Here is a 26,109-nt window from a genome sequence, read left to right as displayed (position 1 = left end):
TGCAATGCCTGGGGAAGATTCTAAGGAATTGCTTAATGAGGACTTGAATTTCACTTTAAGCAACACTTCCATGCCCAGTTAGGTTTTAAATAGAGCTTCTGGGTCTAAGAGTTTCTAAGATGACGTAAGGGAGCTTTTTGAATAGTTTTCTATGAATCCATGATGTTCCATGGCTCTGTTTCGTATATTCCACCACCAGAAAATCCAGGTGCCTTAGTAATTATGAGTACAAACTGCACAGGATTCAGAAGGGAAAAATTAAAACAAATGAAACACTTCCAAAAATGACCTAAAGTAGCATTTCCATACATAAAAATGTCATGGCTTTACAGAAGACCTTACAGGACAAAAGGCTGCTGTTTCTAGCCCTGGAGAACCAGCAGACACCAAGAAAAAAAATCTAATTCTTGCTTGGGATTGGGTAATTGGATGGAGAGTAGGCATTCTATCTTTGGAGTAGGAGAGAATGGTGTAAGGTTTCTCTGGCAGGGTGAATGGGGCAGGGGAAACAGGATTTGTTTGAAGCTTCTTAGGGATCTTTTTGAAGGTTACTACTACTTCGTATAGCTTTGGTTTTGGTTGTCTTTGCCTTAGCTTTCTAGAGCAAGGTAGGTGCCTCTTTTGTTTTCTTTTTTAATGGCTGCATTTCCTTCTCAGATTTACGTTTTCTATTTAATACTTTTAAGAAACCATTCAGTGTTTCGTCTAAGACCATCCTTCATCTCTCCAAGAATTTTTTTTTCCTTTTCTGCTTATGTTCTCTTTCATATTCCTCCCTTTCATTTGTTATTGTTTGTGGGTATATTTGGGGTATATTCTGCTTACTCCCAGAATTTATATGTGAAATTTAACTTAAATTTATACTTAACCCCGGCCAACCTGCAGATCTAGGATTCCTGGATTTGATTATATACCGCTACGTTTTCTGGTCTGTTGCTTCTGGTGTCATCAGCAAAACTTGGAAACCACGTTAGTGATACTGTCACAGTCAAGTGTTTGGAAAGTATTGGCTGTCATACTGACCCTCATAGTACTCCACAACTCACCTCCCTAACCCCTTGCCTGATGGATACCTTTTACTTTTAGCACTTTTGCCATGGACCCAAGCTTAAGTTCTATCTATTATTTCTCTTTGCATCAAAAGCACATTTTGAAACCCAATTAGACTTCACCAGTCCATAGCATTGTGCTCTCAGCATTATCTCTTCAAAAGCAATTACCCAATTTTTGACATGGCCTAACTTTTCTGAGACTGATCTGTTTTTATCAGCTCATATTTCTCTAGCTATTAGGGCTTCTTCTCCATTATCACTAGGATCTTCTCTACCACTTCTTCCTGGTCTAGGTCTTTCTGATCCTCCCTAGTCGTCATCTTTAAAATTGCAGTTGCTTTTCTTCACTCTACATCTGCAATGAACTATCAAAATGATATATTCAGAATTCAGGGTGTAATACAAGTACAGCATATCCTTAATCAACATGCAGTGATATTAACACCCACAGCACTTGAAGAGTTCACATAATCCGTCTCTGATACCTACTTCATTCTCCTTCTTAAACAACTGTGTTCTAGTCTGGTACAGTTTTAAACTTCATTCTGCTTCTAACAGTTTAGGCACTACAGCAGTACAAATAATGATTGGGGTCCCATTGTGCAAGGCAAACACAATGAAAAGATAGTTTTCTGCCAGGAAACTTCCAATTTCAGTACAAGATGAGACATAACAGGCAAATATAACAGACAGATATGGGGTGGAATAGGGACAAAGTACCACAAGGTAACAGTCGAACAATTACTAGTTTCGTAGGTATCACACCAGAGATGGGTTTTAAGGAGATATTTGAAGGAGGATAATGTCGTGTCTCTTTACTGGGTGCTCTCTTCCATGAATAAAGGGCAGCATGGCAGAAGGCGTAATGGCTCTTGTTGGAAAATGTGACAAATGAACAGCAAGGTCTGGTATTGCTGGTGAAGCAGAAGTGGGACATGAATGGCTTAAAGGCACATACAATAGGAAAGGCAGAAATAGGACACAAAGGGCCTAAAAAAAGACAAGTAGTTTATGCTTCATGTGGTAGAAAAGGGGAAGCCAGTGAAGTGATGTAGAGGGGGTGTCATGTTCTTGAAGAGCTTGTGGAAGCTCCAGCTAATGCTGAAATCCGCGACTTCCTCTCCAAGTGCCCCAATATGTATGTTTTGTATATCATACTCACGACCTAGTCACTTCTGGGTGAAATTCAAGATGCTTAAGATAGTCTTTAAAGCTCTGAATGGTCTCCAACAGTTATTTAAAAGGTTGCCTCCTTCCTTATGTGTTGCTGCTACACGTGAGGTCTGCTTAGGTGGGTCTGCTTTAGAAATCTGATTTCTGAGGTCAGTAGCAGGAGATTCTCAGTTGAGCCTCAGAAATCGGGGTGAAGTCCTGAATCCATCGAGGTCACTGACAAACTTCCACTGATTTCAGTGAGGCCAGGACCTCAACCTCTGTCTGTTACAGCCAGAGTTTAGAAAAACTCATATCGTGCTACAAGTGTTTTGGTTTGATTAGGCTTTTGAGTAAACTATTTTTAAAATATGTATGTATCTATTTTGCCTGGTTGGTTGATATCATGAACCAAATTGGAATTTAGGAAGGGAAAAGCTGAATTCTGAGCTGTTTTTAATGATTTCCTATAGCAGCTATTAGTCTATGCACTATGTATCAGAATTTGTATGTATGTACTTCAACACCCATTTACCTCCCTGAATATGCTAAGTCAACTCTGTTTTAAGTGAAAACATTGTTTCTCTAGGCTTCACAAAGCCCTATAATACTCCCAAGAATGTAAGGCTGGTCTCAGTACATCAGTAAGTTAGCCATGTTTTCCTAATTTATCATGAAGTTGCTTTTGTTTTGCTAGCCCTGTATAAGGCAGAAATAGTAAGTCTCACATTACCACCCTTCTGATTTTGTACTGCTACAGAAAAGACTTTGCCCACTCAAAGATTCTTTTTGTATTGATGGATCATTATAGACTGAAGCTCTATAGTCAAGATAACCTGTGAGGATCTCACTTTCATGATTCAGAATTGTTCAGATTCCATTTCAATGCATCTTTAGAGTTTAAGGACTTTAATGGCAGACACTGCACCAGGAAAGCAAGAAGACAGCAATGGATTTCACTGGGCTGAGATTTTCGCTTTCTTGTAAGTGTAAGAGCCATTTTATATGCTCTGAAACCTTGACTGAGAGTATCATTGGTTGAGAGGATTCTCAAAGCATCAGGCATTCAATTTTGTATGTGAAATTGCATGCCTAATTGGCATACACCATTACCACAAATGAGCACATACATCTGTTATTTGCATGAGCAAAGGGACAGTTAGATGCATGCACTGACTTAATATTTCACACTGGCATTTGATCACACGCATCCCTGCCAGTCTGCATGTGTAGCATACAACTGCAGCAACAGCATGGACACTTGCGTACTTACAGTTGCACATCTGACTTTCTGAAAATCAGGCCTCAGGAATCTAAATGCTTCATGCAGTCCCAAGCTAACACAGGACTTACGGTTTTGAAACACTTATCTGCCAGTGACCTCCCATTTTCTGCACATCAAAGCACGACACAACAATATATATATTTACATCACCCTTTTATTTCATAGCCAGAAATACAGTTCCATAGGGTAAAAATCAATAAATAGTGATGTTTAATCATTAAACATAAAACCCATCTCTCTTTGGCATCTGACAGTATTCTGTTTGTGAAACTAGAGATTATATAGGAATAGTTTAGAGATCATTCTTCAATACAATAAGTTCACAGAGGTGCAGTTTACTTTAAAATATACATCAGCTGTAAAGATTCCTAACATACCTAAAAAAATCAACCAAACCAGTAGAATGCAAACTATCCACAGGCTCTTCACTGTAGCCAACTACAACTGTGGAGTAAGTGAATGGATGAAAAGAATTCTTGTTTTTCCACCACACACACTCTGCACTAGTGCTTTCCATTCATTCTGAAGAAAATCAGAATTGTGCCAGGAATGACTGACCAATTAAATTATTTCTATTTCATAGACATGGTGCTTATTTAAATCTTTAACTTCTAAATAACTTGCTGAGCAAAACCAAGCATGGTTGCACACTGCCTCAGTAATAACTTGCACCTTTAAAAAAAGACAAAGAATGAAAAATAGTACTTTTACAAAGGCAAGCTACATATATTTTCCAAATATATTTAAGTTTGCAGTAGTTAAAACTGCATTTCCTGCCATGGTTGGACATGATTTCTTAAGCAACAAATTAAGCCAGTGCATTTGATGTAAATTGTTAAATCCAGATTCAGCACTTCAAGGCTGCTATAGAAGCACTCTATGCCTTCAAAAGAATTCAGGCATCTGGATTTTTAATTTTAAAAAGTGTTTAGTGCTGCAAATAACTGGAATTTCCAGTGCAGTGCTAAAGTTGTGTTTTTAACACCTTCCAAAAGTACGTATGTAATATAATTATGATTTAAAAATCAAAAATTTCATTCAATGCTACTTTCTGATGTAGACATTCTAATCTATATATTGGAATCTAAAGTGGATCCTTGTTTATATGTCACGACAATGTAAAACCCGCAAAATTTATTACAGTAAATCCTCTTAAAATTTAATGAAAATCTTTATTTCCAGAATGGTTCTTTTTTAAAAAATATTTCAAATACTTATTTAACCAAAGTTTTTAAAAAAGAGGAAGAAAGAAGAAAAGCAACCATTCCCATGTGCAACTAAAAAATAACTGTTCAATAATTTTAAGTAAAAATAAACCTTTGTTCATTTGCATCAGTGAAACGTTTTTCTAGCGCAGACCCAATTTCAAAATGTTTAAACTGGATTGTTTTAAACAACAAGTAGTTCAATTCAGGTTCACATTCTTTTCTGTAATACAACAAACCATTACCATACATACATTTTATTGTAAAGTATAGAAAATGACAAAAGGAGAACTTGATGCTTATCCAACAGCAACTTCCAATAGCAAGCCAAATTAGCAACAACTAAGCAGACACCATCACCAATGTCTGAGTGTCAAATCACTGTAAATACTAGATACCTGTACAAAAGCCTTTTCTTTGTTAAAAAGTGTCCCAAAGAAATGTCCACCAATTGCAGTCAGATTTTCTTCAGAAATTAATCTCTCTGAAAAGATTTTCCCCTCCAAATATTTGTGACATTTTGAGTGTTCAAAATTGTATTCAATAAATAACGTTCTGGTAACACTTAGCTGATACAACCACCTACCATGTGGACAGTCATGTACACAGTACAACAGTGGATTTTTGCAGCAGTGAAGAAATTACCAGGAGTTGGCTTTAACTTCCACATGGTAGTTCATGTGTTGTTTCTAGCAAACATACGGTCCCCTCTTAGGGTAAGGTGCTGGAGCTGGTATTGTAGCACTTCTGTGTCAGCAGGTTCCTTGATGTTCATTTTGTCTAAATTGAGGTAGTCCAGAGATTTAGAGTGAGCCCTCTTACCTTTGAGGAGACAAAGAGGCAGAGGACCATGAAGTGCCTTGTAGGGTTCATATGGTAAAGCCTTAGTGCATTTATCCCCTGAGCTGGGCATCCGTCTTCTCCTCCTTCCATTTACAGCTGGGATCTCATATGGCTGGTAGTATCTACTTCTAGCTTTGTACAACCGTGAGGAACGTGTAAGTCCTGAATCAAGTTGTTTGGAGCGCACGGTGGGCACAGCTTCCACTTTATTTTCCTCACTTCCTGTACACTTCTGGGCTAACTTCAAGAGCTCCTCACCAGTTGTGAAGCCAACCAAGTAGTTAGAATCCATGTGAAGGATCTGATAACCTGAAACTGTCCGTCGCATCGGTGAGCATGGGGTGCTGGAGCATCGAGGTTTCTCTGCTTCCACTTTGCCTGTAGAACTCACCTCTGCAATAGGTAAGGGAAGCGTCGCTATGGTAGTTCTGGTCTCTCCATTTATGTCAACTTCCATTTTAATACAATTCTACTCTCCTAAAAATAAAACAGACCTGAATTAGAAATACAAAAACCACTTATGAAGCCTTCAGATGAGCAGGATTATCTCTGGAAGCATAATGCTTCTAAACTTACTTGGGTCAGAAAATGCAGGCGGTACCTCTCTATCCAGTCTCATATCTCATTCTACAAAGTGTCTTAAAACAAGGTATCAAATGCACTTCATTTCTGTCTCTCAGAATTACTTGGCCAGTTTTAACCAAGAATGCCACAAAAATGTTCAGTTTCAATACAAAAATTTGTGTTGCCTTTCTGTGAACACAGCATTCTATCTATTCAAGTACAGGCAGTTTATTTCGTATAGTGCTATTTTTAACTGGACAAAGCACAATATGAATATTCTTTCCAGTTCCTACACCTGAAATCTTTTAAATCTGTTCTAAAAGTGTTACACTCCCTTTCCTCTAAGGCCATCTTCACAACAACCCATTATTGCACGTAAGGTAATTTCCAGATATGTTCAACCACAACAGGGAAATACTGGCATGTAATTCTAGTAAATGCTTGAAAAATTTACCCAATAGCAACTTGCCCAAAGACTAGACCTATTAGCCAAGTCTGAATATACTTGTGAAGTCATGGTCTCCTCCTCTCTCTACATTTGAAGAAAGGAAACAGTTGTGTATTAGGCCCTAGTGAGAGGCCTCTGGGCTGTTTAGATTAGCCCTTTTCATAGATGGCCCCAACCCCCCACTCAAAAGATTTAACAACTTTCTCCATTCAAAAGAAGAAGCTTCCGACTCACCCACATGTGATGCAATTATCCAGGTAAACCACCAGCATATTTTAATTTACCACATCACAAACATATATAAGAGTTATAAAATGCTATTGAACTGCACTTCCCAGAATACCACAACCTTAAAATTAAGATTCACACTCCATTCCAGCCACAGGAAGCACACACTTACAAGAAACTCCTTCCAGTAAGACCAGGGTAGTACTGACGGACATGAAAGAGAAAGGGAAACAGGCAGGCAAGCTCCCCTATGAAGCATAATTGTGAGCTTTATTACTGAACAGCCCCTGGATCTGACAAACTTTCCATAGTTTGCCACCAGGGGAACTATTTTATCACACTCCATGGGAGCTTTGCTACTGATCTCCATTCTGAGGTTGAGGAGATTGGGGAGTGAAGACAGAATCAGAAATTGCAGTGGGAAGAATGAAGGAAGGTGACAGATGCAGTATTGACATCTGGAATAGATTCCTAAACATCATGAGACTGACTTAAAAATCACACGATTAAGAGAAAATTATGTTGTTCAAACATCAGAAGGCAGAGGAAAATGTAACGGGAAGCTTCCTCATACACAATTTGTGCACGATATCTCAGATTCAAAATTCAACCTTAAATGCAAAATGTAAGACTGCCTCATGTTTGCTTGGAGGGAGAAAGCCACTACTTACCCTCTACTAGATGGTGAAGCTGCCATTATAGTCTTCCACATTCCCTTCCCTATCGTAACAGTGACCATCTCAGTCTTCTGTTCCATTCATGTGCCCCTCTCCCATATTTGTCCTCCCTTCCCCCTCATCTCCTACCCCTCATTCTTTCTCATGTGCCCACATCTGTCTCCTGCCCCTCAGATTCTCCTCCACACATTCCACCTTTCCCATTGCCCTCCACATTCCCCTAGACACAAACACTCCCCCAGTTTCCCTCCCTTCTCTTGGATTTTACCTTCCCAGCATCAACTGTTCCTCACATTGCCTCCCTCTGTCTCCTCCTTCCCTAAAGGCAGCCTGGCTAATTCCCATTGGGATCAATGGAAGGCATTGGCCATCTTTGCTAGGAGAAGCCAAAGCTTCCTCCTGCCAAAACTGTAAAGAATTAGGCCTGGGCTACACTGTGGGGGCTTCGAACGCAACTTCAGCTACGCACAAAGCATCTTAGTTCGACTTACTTGGCTGTCCTCACGGAGGCGAGTCGACCGCGGCAGCTCCCCCCTCGACTCCGCTTACTCCTCCTGCCGAGGTGGAGTACAGGCATCGATTTCGGGGATCAATTTACCGCGTCTAGACAAGAAGCGATAAATCGATCCCCCCTAGATCGATCTCTACCCACCGATCTGGCGGGAAGTGAAGATGTACCCCAAGAGGCCATTTTAACCTGAAGCCAGCCTGTGGCCTTGGTCTTATGTTAACAACAATGGGACATGGCAGCCATTTTGAAGCAATTTCTTTATGAGTTATGAACCAAATATTCTCTGGAGGAGATTTTACTCACCAGCCCTTGACAAACTTTCAGTTATGAAGAGAAAGTGAATAAAAAAAAATCCTTTAACCCTAAATACTTCTTTTCATCAATTACCCATAGTACTGGACCTACTCAAGATTAATCTCTATCAATCTTGATCAATCTATTAATCTCTTTTGTGTAGACTTAAACTCTTGTTTTAAAGATATGATGACAATATAACATGAGAACCATGATAAATTTCAGCCAAAAACCCAACTTGAAACATTTCCTATTAAAAGGATATTATGCAAAAATCTAGCCAACACGACACAGAAGATTCAAAGGGCATAAAAACAAACATGGAAATTTAAATCTGAAAGGCCACCTACACAAAATAAAAATAGAAATTGATGCCCCAGTTTAATCTTAAGTATGTAATTTAATTATGGAGTCAATCCAACTAATAATGGAAGTAATTGGCATTTGCTATCCCTTGCATCTTTAGCTCCTTATCTAGGCACCAAGACAATACAGACAGTCAAGAATGCTGAGCTATTACAGTCAGAGGTATTCATGCCTTACAGTTCTTCATGTTAAATTATAATTTCTATAACCTCAAGACCAAGGTTATTGGAGGGGCAGTATGGGAAAGCTTGCACCGAAACTTTTGGGCTATCCTGGGCCTGCAGCCAGAGAACATCAACATCTAGCAGTGCCAGATCTTTAACTTTGATGTTTTATCCTCCCCCACCATAAAGCAAAGCAAAAATACTTAGAAATATTTTTGATAATATCTTTTAGAGAGATTGAGCAGTTTTCTTAAAAGATACTGCACAAGTATCAAAAAAGGTTATAAAATACTAGAGGAGTTAATTCCTAACTTTCTTGCATCACTTCATATCCATATAAATGATTAAAACTACCAAATCTGCTTTCTGTACTGGTGTTTTTACACCTTCTCTAAAAAAAATGAAAGTTATTTGTCTAAAATAAAGCTAAAAGAAAGGCATTTACGCTTAAACCCTGAAGGCTGGAAATCAAACAGAACCAAATAAAAAGGTTTTATTACATCAAGTGCTCTTTCACTACTAAGTTTAATTCACTTCAGTTCAAAACACGGTATCTCCTGCTACCAAAAAAAGGGCAAGAAAATATCAGCATCCCATAGAGAGTTTAATTGGGGGAAAAGACCAGGATGGTCTTTATAGGAACAATAAAGTCTCTCAAGAGCCAAAAGTGGCATCATACAGAGTGCAGACAAGAACATCCCCAAAATCATCAGTGTTCCAAGTCTAACACTGAAGTTTCAAAATGCAACACGATTTGTACTGTCTGTCTATGACGTTGCAATGAAAAGCTCTACAAAAATAGATTGCAGAGGAACTGGGAAACATTTGAAAGGGATGGGTAGGATCTGAAAAAGCAGAGTAGGTATGTTTAAGTGGAATAACTAGGACTAGATGAATATTAGAAGCTTCACAGGGAGGGAAATGCTAATTACTGAAAGAAAGGATCCTATTGTTAAGGACCAGCACTGAAACTCAGATGTGTGTTCAGCTCTGCCACAGAGTTCATGTGATATTTTGGGAGGTCAATTAGTTGCATTGTGGCTTATTTTCCCCACCTGTTAAAAAAAGGTAAGAATATACTTTCCTGTCTCAGAAGGAACAGTATGAGGAGCAAATCATTAATGTTCGTGAGGTGCTCAGATTCTGTGGCAATAGGGAATCACAAGTACCCAGAATCCAGATAGTGCAAAAGAGTCTGGCAAATATAAGCAAGGTTTCCTTAAAAGATTTTCAATCCATATGACTCCAGGAAGTGGGGGGGTGGGGTGGGGGGGGCTATCTGCCACTACGTGGTTCATTAAGAGTTTACTGGTTAGATAATTCTAATCTTTACCAGTAGGGTGAAGGTGGTGACAGTGGAAGTAGTGACCAGGGCTCAAGGTCCTAATCACACTCAATTCTCAATAAATTAACAGATGGCTGAGCATACATAGCACCTTGCAGGAAGTTATCAACAACTTGCGAGGTGGAACCATAAATCAGTTTGCCTAGTCCTCCTCGCCATTCTTTAAAGTTGAACTTTTACACTGAAGCAAAGAAAAAAGTTGAAGAAATGTGCCTGGTCAGTGTTTCTCAGTTTGCATTTTGATGCTGAAGAAGACTTCTCCTCAGAGCCCAGGTCCTGAATGTCTGACATCACAATACACTGTTTTGGAAGCAATTCCAACTCAGAGTTCAGAATTAAGACTTCGCTGCAGAATCAAACAAGAGGAAGGTGAACAAAACTGGACTGCTGATCTAAGCCATTTCTTCATACATAGTAAAGGGTTATGGAATACATACCTAAAAGGTAAATGGATTATGCTTAACCAATACTTAAGCTCTCTCCATCTGCAAGTCATTTATTTAATTAAAATAATTTGATTTTACAACATCTTTATAAACTACAAATAATGTAACCACCACTTAACTGAAACTATTTACACTTCACAAATTTAAAAACAAACAAACAATAATTCAGATGGAACCCCTCATCAGTTTTAAACTTGCTGTGGACCCAACTTCTATTTTATGCATAGGTGTTTTCAATGCATTTTGCATTCCTCTAAAGCTGACAAAAAGTCTACACTCTATAACAATGAGCCAAACAGATAATGTTGTTTATGTGTCTTCTACTTCTTTACAAAGCCACTAAAATATCAGAATGCTTCAGGAACAGTTCACGGGTATTTGTTTTTCCCTTGCAAGACAGTTAGTTATCTTCCCATGACAGCAATTACCAATAAATAATCAGCTTGGCTTATACCAAGGCCTGGATTTAGTAATCTTATACGCATGCTACAAAGTCTTCTTTTCTCACAGGAATGTGGCAAACACCTGATTCTTAAGGCTTGTCTACACAAGCATTTGTACCATTTTAATATCTGCTTAGAAATCCACGCAACCCCTCTGGGGAGGCAGTTATACCAATATAAAGGTGCTTACCTTGATACAGGTTTCAGAGTAACAGCCGTGTTAGTCTATATTCGCAAAAAGAAAAGGAGTACTTGTGGCACCTTAGAGACTAACCAATTTATTTGAGCATGAGCTTTCGTGAGCTACAGCTCACTTCATCGGATGCATACCGTGGAAACTGCAGCAGACGTTATATACACACAGAGATCATGAAACAATACCTCCTCCCACCCCACTGTCCTGCTGGTAATAGCTTATCTAAAGTGATCATCAAGTTGGGCCATTTCCAGCACAAATCCAGGTTTTCTCACCCTCTGCCCCCCCCCACACACACACAAACTCACTCTCCTGCTGGTAATAGCCCATCCAAAGTGACAACTCTCTACACAATGTGCATGATAATCAAGGTGGGCCATTTCCTGCACAAATCCAGGTTCTCTCACCCCCTCACACACACAAACTCACTCTCCTGCTGGTAATAGCTCATCCAAAGTGACCACTCTCCCTACAATGTGCATGGTAATCAAGGTGGGCCATGTCCAGCACAAATCCAGGCTCTCACCCCACCCCACCCTTTTTTTCCGGGGGAGACACACACACACACACACACACACACAAACTCACTCTCCTGCTGGCAATAGCTCATCCAAACTGACCACTCTCCAAGTTTAAATCCAAGTTTAACCAGAACATCTGGGGGGGGGTAGGAAAAAACAAGGGGAAATAGGCTACCTTGCATAATGACTTAGCCACTCCCAGTCTCTATTTAAGCCTAAATTAACAGTATCCAACTTGCAAATGAATTCCAATTCAGCAGTTTCTCGCTGGAGTCTGGATTTGAAGTTTTTTTGTTTTAAGATAGCGACCTTCATGTCTGTGATTGCGTGACCAGAGAGATTGAAGTGTTCTCCGACTGGTTTATGAATGTTATAATTCTTGACATCTGATTTGTGTCCATTTATTCTTTTACGTAGAGACTGTCCAGTTTGACCAATGTAAATGGCAGAGGGGCATTGCTGGCACATGATGGCATATATCACACTGGTGGATGTGCAGGTGAACGAGCCTCTGATAGTGTGGCTGATGTTATTAGGCCCTGTGATGGTGTCCCCTGAATAGATATGTGGGCACAGTTGGCAACGGGCTTTGTTGCAAGGATAAGTTCCTGGGTTAGTGGTTCTGTTGTGTAGTATGTGGTTGTTGGTGAGTATTTGCTTCAGGTTGCAGGGCTATCTGTAGGCAAGGACTGGCCTGTCTCCCAAGATTTGTGAGAGTGTTGGGTCATCCTTTAGGATAGGTTGTAGGTCCTTGATGATGCGTTGGAGAGGTTTTAGTCGGGGGCTGAAGGTGACGGCTAGCGGCGTTCTGTTATTTTCTTTGTTAGGCCTGTCCTGTAGTAGGTAACTTCTGGGAACTCTTCTGGCTCTATCAATCTGTTTCTTCACTTCAGCAGGTGGGTACTGTAGTTGTAAGAAAGCTTGACAGAGATCTTGTAGGTGTTTGTCTCTGTCTGAGGGGTTGGAGCAAATGCGGTTGTATTGCAGAGCTTGGCTGTAGACGATGGATCGTGTGGTGTGGTCAGGGTGAAAGCTGGAGGCATGTAGGTAGGAATAGCGGTCAGTAGGTTTCCGGTAGAGGGTGGTGTTTATGTGACCATTGTTTATTAGCACTGTAGTGTCCAGGAAGTGGATCTCTTGTGTGGACTGGACCAGGCTGAGGCTGATGGTGGGATGGAAGTTGTTGAAATCATGGTGGAATTCCTCAAGGGCTTCTTTTCCATGGGTCCAGATGATGAAGATGTCATCAATATAGCGCAAGTAGAGTAGGGGCTTTAGGGGACGAGAGCTGAGGAAGCGTTGTTCTAAATCAGCCATAAAAATGTTGGCATACTGTGGGGCCATGTGGGTACCCATAGCAGTGCTGCTGATCTGAAGGTATACATTGTCCCCAAATGTAAAATAGTTATGGGTAAGGACAAAGTCACAATCAACATGCACATTGTAGGGAGAGTGGTCACTTTGGATGAGCTATTACCAGCAGGATAGTGAGAGTGTGTGTGTGTGTGTGTTTTTTGGAGGAGGGTGAGGGGGTGAGAGAACCTGGATTTGTGCAGGAAATGGCCCACTTTGATTATCATGCACATTGTGTAGAGAGTTGTCACTTTGGATGGGCTATTACCAGCAGGAGAGTGAGTTTGGGGGGGGGGGGGGGCGGAGGGTGAGAAAACCTGGATTTGTGCTGGAAATGGCCCAACTTGATGATCACTTTAGATAAGCTATTACCAGCAGGACAGTGGGGTGGGAGGAGGTATTGTTTTATGATCTCTGTGTGTATATAAAGTCTGCTGCAGTTTCCACGGTATGCATCCGATGAAGTGAGCTGTAGCTCATGAAAGCTCATGCTCAAATAAATTGGTTAGTCTCTAAGGTGCCACAAGTACTCCTTTTCTTTTTACCTTGATACAGTTTAGTTCTGTAAACAGATTCTATCCACATTTGTGCTCACTTAAATATATCTGTTCTAATCAGATAAAACTGATATAAAAAAGTGACTAGACCAGGCCTTAGATTGGAGAAATTGGAATTACAGCAGTCAAATTAGTTGCAGTAGTACAGGTGGTTTGCTTGTGCAATCTGATATTTAGAGAGACAACTGAAATTTCTACTAATGACTAACGTTGGCGAAGTTACTGCTGTTTGTTTTAAAAGTACTGTGATAAGCCTAATGCTAGGGATAAGCTGTGGAGAAAATAAGACAAACAGTCCATGCACCTATAGCACCTTTCATCTTATGATTTCAAAACACTTTACAAAGGTGGTAAAATAGCAATAATTTACAGAGAAAATGAAGCACACAGATTAATGACAGATCAAGTTAACCTGAAAATCAGCGATCCAGTCAGGAATAGAGCCCAGGTCTGCCCCTTAGTCACTTGCTCTGCTATCTATAAATGATTTTTAATAATCTCTTAAAATCACTACTTTGTTATGTGTATAGTTTGTCTCTGTCCTCCTTCTCCTCTCCCCCCCCCCACCCCTTTTTGCTATATGGATGTTCAAAACAAAAAGTATACTGATGATTGCCCTGGTCTCCCTGACTTTGTAAAATGCTCTCATATTGTTCACTGGTTGGGAGGTACCACCTCCACTGAAATAATGGTTCATTTTGGAGAATTGAGAGCAACAATGAACTCAGCAAACTGTGTCAAATTAAGTTTCTCCGTTCTGTTTTTGTTTGGGGTTTGTTTTTTTTGCAATAAACGTTAGATTTCTGTGCTCCAACCCTCAAACAAGTCCTTATAATACACACACACAGACTCAGCATATTTATCTGCTTTCCATAAACAATAATAAAAACAACTAGCCTTTACACATTTTCCTTTCTGGAGACGAATTTGGCAGCTGTCTATTAGTGCTCATGTAAGACAGTGAAGACATCTGACTCATGCAGTTCTTTAAATAGAACCAAAGACACAGATGAAGCGGGGTGATGTACAGAAGGTACTGTAGTCAGTATACGCCAAGTCAGTACAAAAATCTAAGCCACAGTGTTCAGAAATCTCTTCAATTTGGCCCAAGTCCCCGCAGCCAATTTGTCCAAAAAGAGATTCAGGCCAAGGGGTCAACTGCATCAGATAAAGAAATTAAAGAGGAAAACATCAGTAACAATTTTACAGTCCTTGAACCTACCACTTCACTTTGGTATTTGTGTTTTTAAAAACATCCCAAAAAAAGGAATTTATATGTGTAATATACTGTAGAAGTATTGGCATAGAAGGGAAGATTTTGTTCTTTGCTAATTTATTTTAATACTTTAGAAGTGCTTTATATAAAAATTATATACATCACATGAACTTTATTTCTCTTCAACTTCACGAAAGAATGTAGTGAAGTGACACATATGGCTGTGACAACTGAAGGTCGGCAACTAACGGAAGTTACTAGATCGCGGGCCCTGGTTCTCATGGGAAACTTCAATCACCCTGATATCTGTTGGAAGAGCAATACAGCAGTACTCAGACAATCCAAGAAGTTTTTGGAAAGTGTAGGGGACAATTTCCTGATGCAAGTGCTGGAGGAACCAACTAGGGGCAGAGCTCTTCTTGACCTGCTGCTCACAAACCAGGAAGAATTAGTAGGGGAAGCAAAAGTGGATGGGAAGCTGGGTGGCAGTGACCATGAGATGGTCGAGTTCAGGATCCTGACACAAGGAAGAAAGGAGAGCACCAGAATACGGACCCTGGACTTCAGAAAAGCAGACTTTGACTCCCTCAGGGAACTGATGGGCAGGATCCCCTAGGAGAACAACATGATGGGGAAAGGAGTCCAGGAGAGCTGGCTGTATTTTAAAGAATCCTTATTGAGGTTACAGGAACAAACCATCCAGATGTGTAGAAAGAATAGTAAATATGGCAGGCGACCAGCTTGGCTTAACAGTGAAATCCTTGCTGATCTTAAATACAAAAAAGAAGCTTACAAGAGGAAGATTGGACAAATGACCATGGAGGAGTATAAAAATACTCCTCAGGCATGCAGGAGTGAAATCAGGAAGGCCAAATCACACCTGGAGTTGCAACTAGCAAGAGATGTTAAGAGTAACAAGAAGGGTTTCTTCAGGTATGTTAGCAACAAGAAGAAAGTCAAGGAAAAGTGTGGACCCTTTACTGAATAAGGGAGGCAACCTAGTGACAGAGGATGTGGAAAAAGCTAATGCACTCAATGCTTTTTTTGCTTCTGTCTTCACGAACAAGGTCAGCTCCCAGACTACTGCACTGGGCAGCACAGCATGGCGAGAAGGCGACCAGCCCTCAGTGGAGAAAGAAGTGGTTCGGGACTATTTAGAAAAGCTGGACAAGCACAAGTCCATGGGGCCGGATGCGCTGCATCTGAGAGTGCTAAAGGAGTTGGCGGATGTGATTGCAGAGCCATTGGCCATTATCTTTGAAAACTCATGGCGATCGGAGGAGGTCCCAGACGACTGGAAAAAGGCTACTGTAGTGCCCATCTTTAAAAAAGGGAAGGAGGGGGATCCGGGGAACTACAGGCCAGTCTGCCTCATCTCAGTCCCTGGAAAAATCATGGAGCAGGTCCTCAAGGAATCCATTCTGAAGCACTTAGAGGAAAGTGATCAGGAACAGTCAGCATGGATTCACCAAGGGCAAGTCATGCCTGACTAATCTAATTGCCTTCTATGACGAGATAACTGGCTCTGTTATTCCTTGACTTTAGCAAAGCTTTTGATACAGTCTCCCACAGTATTCTTGCCAGCAAGTTGAAGAAGTATGGGCTGGATGAATGGACTATACGGTGGATAGAAAGCTGCCTAGATCGTCGAGCTCAACAGGTAGTGATCAATGGCTCCATGTCTAGTTGGCAGCTGGTATCAAGCGGAGTGCCCCAAGGGTCGGTCCTGGCTCCGGTTTTGTTCAGTATCTTCATTAATGATCTGGAGGATGGCATGGACTGCACCCTCAGCAAGTCTGCACATGACACTAAACTGGGAGGAGTGGTAGATACGCTGGATAGTAGGGATAGGATACAGAGGGACCTAGACAAATTGGAGGATTGGGCCAAAAGAAATCTGATGGGGTTCAACAAGGACAAGTGCAGAGTCCTGCACTTAGGACGGAAGAATCCCATGCACCGCTACAGACTAGGGACCGAATAGCTAGGCAGCAGTTCTGCGGAAAAGGACCTGGGGTTACAGTGGATGAGAAGCTGGATATGAGTCAACAGTGTGCCCTTATTGCCAAGAAGGCTAATGGCATTTTGGGCTGTATAAGTAGGGGCATTGCCAGCAGATCAAGGGACGTGATTGTCCCCCTCTATTTGACATTGGTGAGGCCTCATCTGGAGTACAATGTTCAGTTTTGGGCCCCACACTACAAGAAGGATGTGGAAAAACTGGAAAGCATCCAGCAGAGGGCATCAAAAATGATTAGGGGACTGGATCACATGACTTATGAGGAGAGGCTGAGAGAACTGGGATTGTTTAGTCTGCAGAAGAGAAGAATGAGGGGGGGATTTGATAGCTGCTTTCAACTACCTGAAAGGGGGTTCCAAAGAGGATGGATCTAGACTGTTCTCAATGGCAGCAGATGACAGAACAAGGAGTAATGGTCTCAAGTTGCAGTGGGGGAGGTTTAGGTTGGATATTAGGAAAAACTTTTTCAGTAGGAGGGTGGTGAAGCACTGGAATGCGTTACCTAGGGAAGTGGTGGAATCTCCTTCCTTTGAAGTTTTTAAAGGTCAGGTTCACAAAGCCCTGGCTGGGATGATTTAGTTGGGGTTTGGTCCTGCTTTGAGCAGGGGGTTGGACTAGATGACCTCCTGAGGTCCCTTCCAACCATGCTATTCTATGATTCTATGAAGTAGCCCAAACAGTATGTTGACACTCTCTGCAAAAATACTATAATCTTGTCAAGGAAATAGCTGTTTTACATATTTGTTAAATGAGAAAAATAAAATGCAGACTGTGCGCTTTATAATCGCTAAGGCAAATTTATATATATGTAATATTTTGTATATGTATGATAGTAACTATATATACATTGCACGCACAAGTATGATGTGGAAATTCCAGCTTGTTTTCATGTCACTAAATCCCCTGATGGAACTGTATACTTGTATAACAATTGTTTATTTTTGTCAGAAAGGATTATTTCCATTATAATAAGAAGCTCAATAAGAATCCTGCAGTACACACAAGGCAAAGTTGAATCACATAGCTGAAAGAAATAAAGTTCACCCAAAATAAACTCACAAGAGATGTCACTGTAGACCTTCCAGAGGACCTTGGGAAGAAGCAGGCATATTAATTTGGTTCAAACATCCTACAGACCAAATATAGACATTTCTCAAAAACAGATACAACTGAAACCAAACAAATACAACTAACTGAGGAACTGTCTTTCTGAATGCACCTGATATGATGACAATAATTATTAACTTCATGCCACAAATTATAGTGCTTGTCATAAATATAAAGGGAAGGGTAACCACCTTTCTGTATACAGTGCTATAAAATCCCTCCTGGCCAGAAGCAAAACCCTTTCACCTGTAAAGGGTTAAGAAGCTAAGGTAACCTTGCTGGCATCTGACCCAAAATGACCAATGAGAGAACAAGATACTTTCAAATCTGGAAGGTGGGCGGGGGGAAGAAAACAAAGGGTTCTGTCTGTCTATATGATGCTTTTGCCAGGAACGAATGAGGAATGCAGCCTTCCAACTCCTGTTAAGTTAGTAAGTAATCTAGCTAGAAATGTGTTAGATTTCCTTTTGTTTAATGGCTGGTAAAATAAGCTGTAATGGATGGAATGTATATTCCTGTTTTTATGTCTTCTTGTAACTTAAGGTTTTGCCTAGAGGGATTCTCTATGTTTTGAATCTGATTACCCTGTAAGGTATTTACCAACCTGATTTTACAGAAGTGATTCTTTTACCTTTTCTTTAATTAAAATTCTTCTTTTAAGAACCTGATTGATTTTTCGTTGTTCTTAAGATCCAAGAGTTGGGGTCTGTGTTCACCTGTACCAATTAGTGAGGATTCTTATCAAGCCTTCCCCAGGAAAGGGGGTGTAGGGCCTGGGGGGATATTTTGGAGGAAGACGTCTCTTTCCCTGTTCTTTGTTTAAAACACTTGGTGGTGGCAGCATATGGTTCAAGGACAAGGCAAAGTTTGTACCTTGGGGAAGTTTTTAACCTAAGCTGGTAAGAATAAGCTTAGGAGGTCTTTCATGCAGGTTCCCACATCTGTACCCTAGAGTTCAGAGTGGGGAAGGAACTTTGACAGTGCTGAATACTCTATTCATGCAAATCTGTAACCAGCTTGGGTAGAGCACCCAGCCAAATTAAGCTTCAAATATCTGCTCATCTTCAGAGTGAGAGGCACTATAACTCAGTTTCAAATTATATTTTGTTTTAGGGTCCTATTTAAAACTTAAGAATATAATGATTACATTAGGACAGATGGTGGTGAAGTGCAAAGTAAAAAAATTCAGAGTATGTAACTAAGTTGCAATAAGCTATTTGTTTGTACTTTTGACTCAGAGGCTGAAAACAGTATTCAGAGGTGCTGAGTCAAAATTAAAAACAGCACAGGATGACAAAAAAAAAGAGGACATTAAGATGGCGGTACTTTATTCATTCATTTTATAACGTTATCCATAATGTTAGTAAATCAATACTGCCATTAGGAATTCTATCAGTACACAGGTTCTGGAAAAACATCTTGTGTTGCAGTTCACAGCAAATTTAACATTTCAAGATCCTTTTCAAGAAAAATGACTTACCCAGAAATGAAAATGACTATCAGGTGGTAAAGGTGGGGGAAATACACATTGTTTATATTATCTTATCGAAAGGTAAAACCCCAAAACTCTTTCCGCATCAGAGAGGCTACTGGTATAAGAAAACAGACTCTGAAGAATTTAAATGATGTGTCCAACAGCAGATGGGATCCACAATTGTCAGACATTTCTTTCCTAAACAGGCAGATCCTGTGTTCTGTGGGCTTGGGAGATATCACAGAACTATCAAACTAGAGAGAAAACTTCAGAGATTAAAATACCCATAAATTGCACACATTCTTCACCAACTGATTTCAGAGTAGCAGCTGTGTTCGTCTGTATCTGTAAAAAGAAAAGGAGTACTTGTGGCACCTTAGAGACTAACAAATTTATTAGAGCATAAGCTTTCGTGAGCTACAGCTCACTTCATCGGATGCATACAGTGGAAAATACAAAAGGTTCTCCCCCTCTTGCCCCCTGCTCTCCTGATGGTAATAGCTCACCTTTCCTGATCACTCTTGTCTCAGTCTGTATGGTAACACCCATTGTTTCATGTTCTCTGTGTATATAAAATCTCCCCACTATATTTTCCACTGTACGCATCCGATGAAGTGAGCTGTAGCTCATAAAAACTTATGCTCTAATAAATTTGTTAGTCTCTAAGGTGCCACAAGCAGTCCTTTTCTTTTGACCAACTGACAAATTGTTCCAAACATACAGAAATATACAGACAAAGCAAACAGCTTAAAAGAAAAACTGAAATGTTACCTCATGAGAGAAAAAATATTCAGATTGGAAAGAAATAAAATATAACATAGATAGTTTTGCAAGAAGAGGCATGAAGACTAGAAGTAAACATAAGACAGCATGACATGACCCTAGCGACTACCTCTGAAAAAAAAAATCTGAAGAAGAAAAACAGAAGCCTCCTGAGAGTAAAGTCCCAGATGGTTGGGTGAGAATAAAAAGATGGAACTGAAGTCAAACTGAACTTATCATTCAAGTGAAAGAATTTTATCTAAAAGCTGTATCAACCTGACAAGGAAGAATGGCAGCTTTCAAAAGGCAAGACAAGTTGCCGTCACAGGTGAAGTAGCAAAAACCTTTAAGGAAAAGTTGCCCTGAATGATTACATTGTCTGAATTACATTGTAACTGATGCTCCAAACACTAGGAAACGGGGCTTTGGAGCGGAGCCCAGAGCTGGAGAGCAGAGCACAGCTCCAAAGCCCTGCTAGGAAAGACAGAATACTTGGCAGAGAGGACCCCCAAGACATTCAAAACAACCTGTAATAACAGGTCCTACAAAACACAAAAACAAAAAAAACCCCAACCACCCCACACCACCTACTTCTAGTTAACAGCTTGCCCATTCTTCAAGGACAAAATTTAACAAGATGCTCTAAGTAGAAAAAAAAAAGATGGCCCAGAGAAGTATGACATAAATGCGATCAGAATCACAAATGAATTACTGAGGAATCAGAATTGGCACATGTGACAACCAGCTCATCCTGTAGATGTGACAGCCAGTGGACTAGACTGGCATGATTGAGTGTATACCTTATATGGACAAAAAGGCATGGACTTCAAAAGTAGCTTTGGACAAATGCATTTTGTATGAGTAGGCTAAATTAATAAACTTGCATGAGTAGACACTGAAAACAGTGAAAAGAGAAAGGCCAGACAGAAGGCCATTTAACTTTTAATAACTCATTGGGAAATAATTTAAGAAAATTCAATATTCTGGTAATATTTTCATGCATTACTACAGGAAATTCACAAATAATGTGTTTGACAAATTTAACTTTTCCTGAAGATCTACAAGTTCCTTTAAATTGTATTACAACCTTCTTGCTGCATTTAACCATCTGTTAACAGTTCAGAAAAATCTCCCTGCATTTTCTAATAAAACAACGTTTCCAACCATCACAAGGACATTCTTGTTTGCTACAGTTATAAGTGGTTCTTACTGAATGACTGGGAGCCTTGATTGTGACAAATGAAAAAAAAAACCCATACGTTGTAAACAAATTTATTTCCCTACATTGCTAATAACTTAGATTTATTAAAAATGAAAATTTTAAAAGAGCCACTTCTCTTGTAATTATTTATTACACTCTGTTTACTTTTTGAATGCAAGTGACAATGCAAATGGATAGAGTACATTTCCTTTTGACTATAGTCAGTTTCACCTTAAGAATGAGACCTTGAATGTTTTGCTTCCAAACATGTTTATTGTTCAGAAAGAACTAAACTAACTTCTAAAGCTTGTTTTCACATTTTTAATTTTGGAACACCTGATTTACCCAAACTTCCTGCAATTAAGACTTCAATTACCCTGTTTCAAAAAAAATTAGAAGCAGAAAAATAATGAAAAAGTATTTTTACATATCACAAAATTCATTAAATCCTACAAATATTTTTTCATGAAGTCTTAAGATAAAACAACTCTCCTTAAATGTAGCCTCTTCCACTACTTTGTTAGTCTGACCTATATAGTTTCACATATATAGCAGAACAATGGATGCATGTTTGTTATTACAGCGTATGCTAGCGTACCTGGAAATACAGGTCTTTAAGGTTTTTGAATGTGTCATTTCTGAAACAATACTATCCTAAGCTCAACCACTATGTTGGGGACAGCCACTCAAATGAAAAAAATACTATTTATTGCAACTCAGAATGGAAATTTATAACTAAGACTCTGTCATGTAATTCAAAATTATTGCTAGGGTTAAATTCTTTGTTGGTGGAGTGAGCGTCCCGGTCAATTACCCTATTCCAATTTTAAATAGATTTCTGCCTCAGATGACCCATAATCTGTGGGTACATCATCCTTTTAATTTTGCTTCTTTTCAAACACATTCCCATATGCTAAGAAATGCTGAAAGCTATAAATGCTCTTTACTCATTTATACAAATGTAATGTGAGTCCAAGATAAAAGACTATTAAAAGCCAAATTGCACTTGTTTATACACCAGACTTGCCTCAAATTTACTGTTAATGTCACCAGACAATTGAACTGAGTATTAGCAGTCAGTCAGTCCATCCGTCTTTATTGTAAAAGCAAGTGTCGGTGTCTGACTGTTTAAGCCTGGTGGCCAAGTAGGCAGCATATGGCCCCTCAAAGGAGAAAAGATAAGAGCCATGCTACAATACCAGTAGTGCTATGCAAAAATTTAATTTCAGTGATCAAATAACTGTTTTAAATGCTGTTGCCTCATATCCTCTCTCCATCTCAAAATGATTGAAAAGTGCCATGCTCCGTGCTTATTAACCTCATAACCCCTTCTCGGCTAGCGAAACATACAAACAGACCAAACCATAATCCAGCAAAACAGCTGAGCAACTAAGTGAGCAGCACTGCACATGACACTGGAAAAGGACAAGAAATCCCATTCGGGAAGGGGACCCTGATTTACATACACTTCCCCAGATGGAAAAAAGGAGGGTGTCTTTTTCATCATGGCGAAGACAACTTGTGCATCTGAGAGACTGCTTCTCAGCTCTCATGTCAGTAACTCACACTCCCCTTCTGAGGTAAATCATTAGTCTCTCTCACTCACCATACAGAGTTCCACTGTGTTCAAATGATGGCGGAACAGAAGACATTCAACCACTGCCAGAGGTACAAGGTCATCGTCACAGCACATCAACCAGCCCCCCCTCTGCAACTGCACATCCCTCTGCAATTACTAACCAAATGTCTCCTAACCATATCTGTATAACTGCAGTTCTCTACCCTCAATCCACTACCATATGCAGCTATTTAAATATATACACATAACTATCTGAGTGTCTGCTCAAGGTGAGGTTATACATGTAATCTCAAACACATATTAGTACACATCACATGCATTAAACACGTCTCCATATATTAAACAGATGCAATGGTATATAAACATATTATATACAGTACATCGAAGTAGAGTGAGTTTAGGCTATAAATAACGGAAACAAAACTATATAATAAGCTCTTATCAGCAGGAACACTGTTTTCTTACATATTTGTTGAGCACTTGGAACAATGTGCACCATACCCTGATTGGGGCCTATGGGCACTACTACAATCTAAATAATATGCTGAGGGAGAGGGAGCAGAGCACACCTGAGACACACATTACTCTGTCAAACCAGAAGCAGCTTGCCAGCTAATATATTTGACTAAGTAAATGCTCTGGTGTGTGTGGGTGTTGGATAAACATACTAGAGGCGTGCTATATAGACGTTACACAAGGTGCACTATATACCTCCACTCCAATTTTTGTTAACTGAAAGTTAAATGCAGAATATAAAATCTAAACAACTATTTTAAGGCAAACAGAAATACGGATAGTGGTGAACTTTATTACTTCTAGACTGAATGGTCTGAGGTTGGAGTTCAGGTTCTCCATTTGAGTGGAACTTTGAAGAACTGGATGATGAGCACTGTGGTTAGTTATATATGGAAAATTAAAAGAAATTTGTTGTGGAGCTGCAGAGTCTGTGTTTTAATCTGGGAGTTAAAAAGATGTGGGTGGTGAGATCAATGAGCCAAGGCTGGTGCTAAATTTACGGATGATTTCTTAGGGTTTTAGTGATTGCATTGATAGGAAATGCACTTCAGCAACCTTAATTCAGTTAAAGTTTTTAATGTGAACATTTCCCAGGTTTCTGAAGATGGGTAAGCATAGATATCTACGTTAAATAGATTATTTATCTCCTAAACCATATCTTAAAAGCCCAACTGCTCTACCATGCCCCTCCACTGCCCAGCCCCAATGCATTTTTTTTGAAGTTTTTATATATTAACTGGGGGAAGCTGACTCCTACATGAGGGAAATAGGGGTAACTGTTTTGCGGGGGGGAGGCAAAACAGACCTGGAGAGAAACTCTACTTTGACACAGAACATGCCATAAAGGAGCTCATCTTCAGCCCCACTTTGCCCCTCATGCTATCCACAAGACAAGTGGGGGGATTCGGGGAGAAGCCGTGCTGTGTGAAAGAAGAAGGGTAAGGTGCATGCATGCACTATATACATGGCTCTGAGTTGAAAATGGAGTGAAGTCTGTATTTGCAGAAGCACCAAGGGCTCCCAGCCCACCAAAAGGGCTGCTGCCCAGGATGCAGGGTAGCACCAACTACTCATGCACTGCACATGTAGACTAGGCTCCCTTCTCCAACCCTGCCCCTGCACAATCTCACTTCAAACACCTCACATCCTCTACTGCCCAGCCTAAATTCCATGGCTCAAGGATAATGGAAGCATATCTGAGGAATGGCTGGACAGCTTCAGAGAACTAGAGTAGCTGATAGAATTTAACAGTCCCACTGGCTTTTCTTACTAAAGCTAAATTAGGTTATGAAGAATAAAGTTATTAGCTCTTTCTGCTCAAGATTAAAAGCGTTAAGCTGTCCTCCTATCCCTGGGTCTTATAGATGAAGTTTGGAGTTTGTTGTACTGTGGCTATTTAACTATAGGGGGCTGATACCCTGCCACCATGTCACAGATACTCTACAATCTTCGCTTTATATCACTGCACATGTACATACATGCCAGACCCTGTTCATCTTCTCTCCCACCACACGTTACACGCCACCGATGTTCTACAGTGCACACACATGATACAACTGCTGAACTACAGGACCCTGCATACACCCCCCCCACACACACAACACTGTACAGTATATTGCCGTGCATGCACACACCCTATTTCACAACTACACACTACAACACTGCTTACCTACCACAGCGACTCTGACCGCTGCACCACATATCCTCCAGGCCAATGCTGTTCGGTGAACCCTATCACCACGCGCCCTGCAGCTATGCCACAGCGAAGCGCTCCAGCGAGCCGGCAATGTGTACCACCACCCCAGGCACACGCAGTGTGGACCATCCACCGGCCGGAACACGTGCCCCCTGACTCAATGACAAGCAGGGAGACGCGAGCGCCCTGCCCCCGCACGCTACACGCCCCAGGCCCTGTGCAACCCCCCGCCCCGCGCGCGCGCTCCGCACACCGGCGGCAGCGGCGTCACCCACCGCCCCGCGCCGCGCAGCTCGCGCGCAGGCGGCACCCGGGCCAGGGGCGCACCCCGCGGGCGCAGCGCGCCAGCCACCGCGGCTGCGCGCAGCCAGCCAGGGCGATGCCGCCGGTTCTCCCGCTCCAGAGCCAGCGCCCCCCTCCCCGCTGGCACGGGGGGCGCCCTCCCTGCACCGGCAGGGCCCGCGGGGAGAAAGGAGCCGGCCCGGCCTTGCCCCGGCTGCTCAGCGAGCGGGGTCGGCCGCAGCGCCCCACCCCCGCGTTCCTACCTGGGGTCCAGGGCGCCGGGGCCCGGCTAGCAGCGGCGTTGGGGAAGGAGGCAGCGAACGCGGGCAAGAGACACAGAGACGCCGCGGAGTCCCGCCCCGCTCCGCCCCCAGATCACACGGGCCCAGGGCGGGGACTCGGGCGGGCAGGGCGCCAGCTCGCTGCGCTGCGAGCAGGGGGCCCCTCCTGGCGCTTCAGACAGCCCCAGTCCCACCGGCCAATGGCGGCGTGTGGGGCTGCAGAGAACCGCCTGCCACTGACCCTGGGGAATCCCCTCCCCACTTTCAACTGCTTGAACGAGCCACCCCGCAAGCGACGTGAATTACACGGACCTAAACGCTGGTG

General features: G+C 41.3%; 1 protein-coding gene across 1 annotated transcript; it reads right to left on the bottom strand.

Moving 5' to 3' along the window:
• Nucleotides 1–3,644: 3,644 nt before the first annotated feature.
• On the bottom strand, nt 3,645–25,862 carry MACIR (macrophage immunometabolism regulator). Its single transcript, XM_077816340.1, has 2 exons — nt 25,767–25,862; nt 3,645–6,014 (listed from the first exon to the last, which is right to left on the bottom strand). The coding sequence occupies exon 2, from the start codon at nt 5,992–5,994 to the stop codon at nt 5,371–5,373; it is 624 nt and encodes a 207-aa protein (XP_077672466.1). The 5' UTR covers nt 5,995–6,014; nt 25,767–25,862; the 3' UTR covers nt 3,645–5,370.
• Between the last annotated feature and the right edge of the window lie 247 nt (nt 25,863–26,109).

Source organism: Eretmochelys imbricata, chromosome 5, assembly GCF_965152235.1.
Source record: "Eretmochelys imbricata isolate rEreImb1 chromosome 5, rEreImb1.hap1, whole genome shotgun sequence".
NCBI classification, from domain to species: Eukaryota; Metazoa; Chordata; order Testudines; family Cheloniidae; genus Eretmochelys; species Eretmochelys imbricata.
Note: the sequence above shows the minus strand (reverse complement) of the source record. Positions and strands in the feature narration are given on the sequence as shown.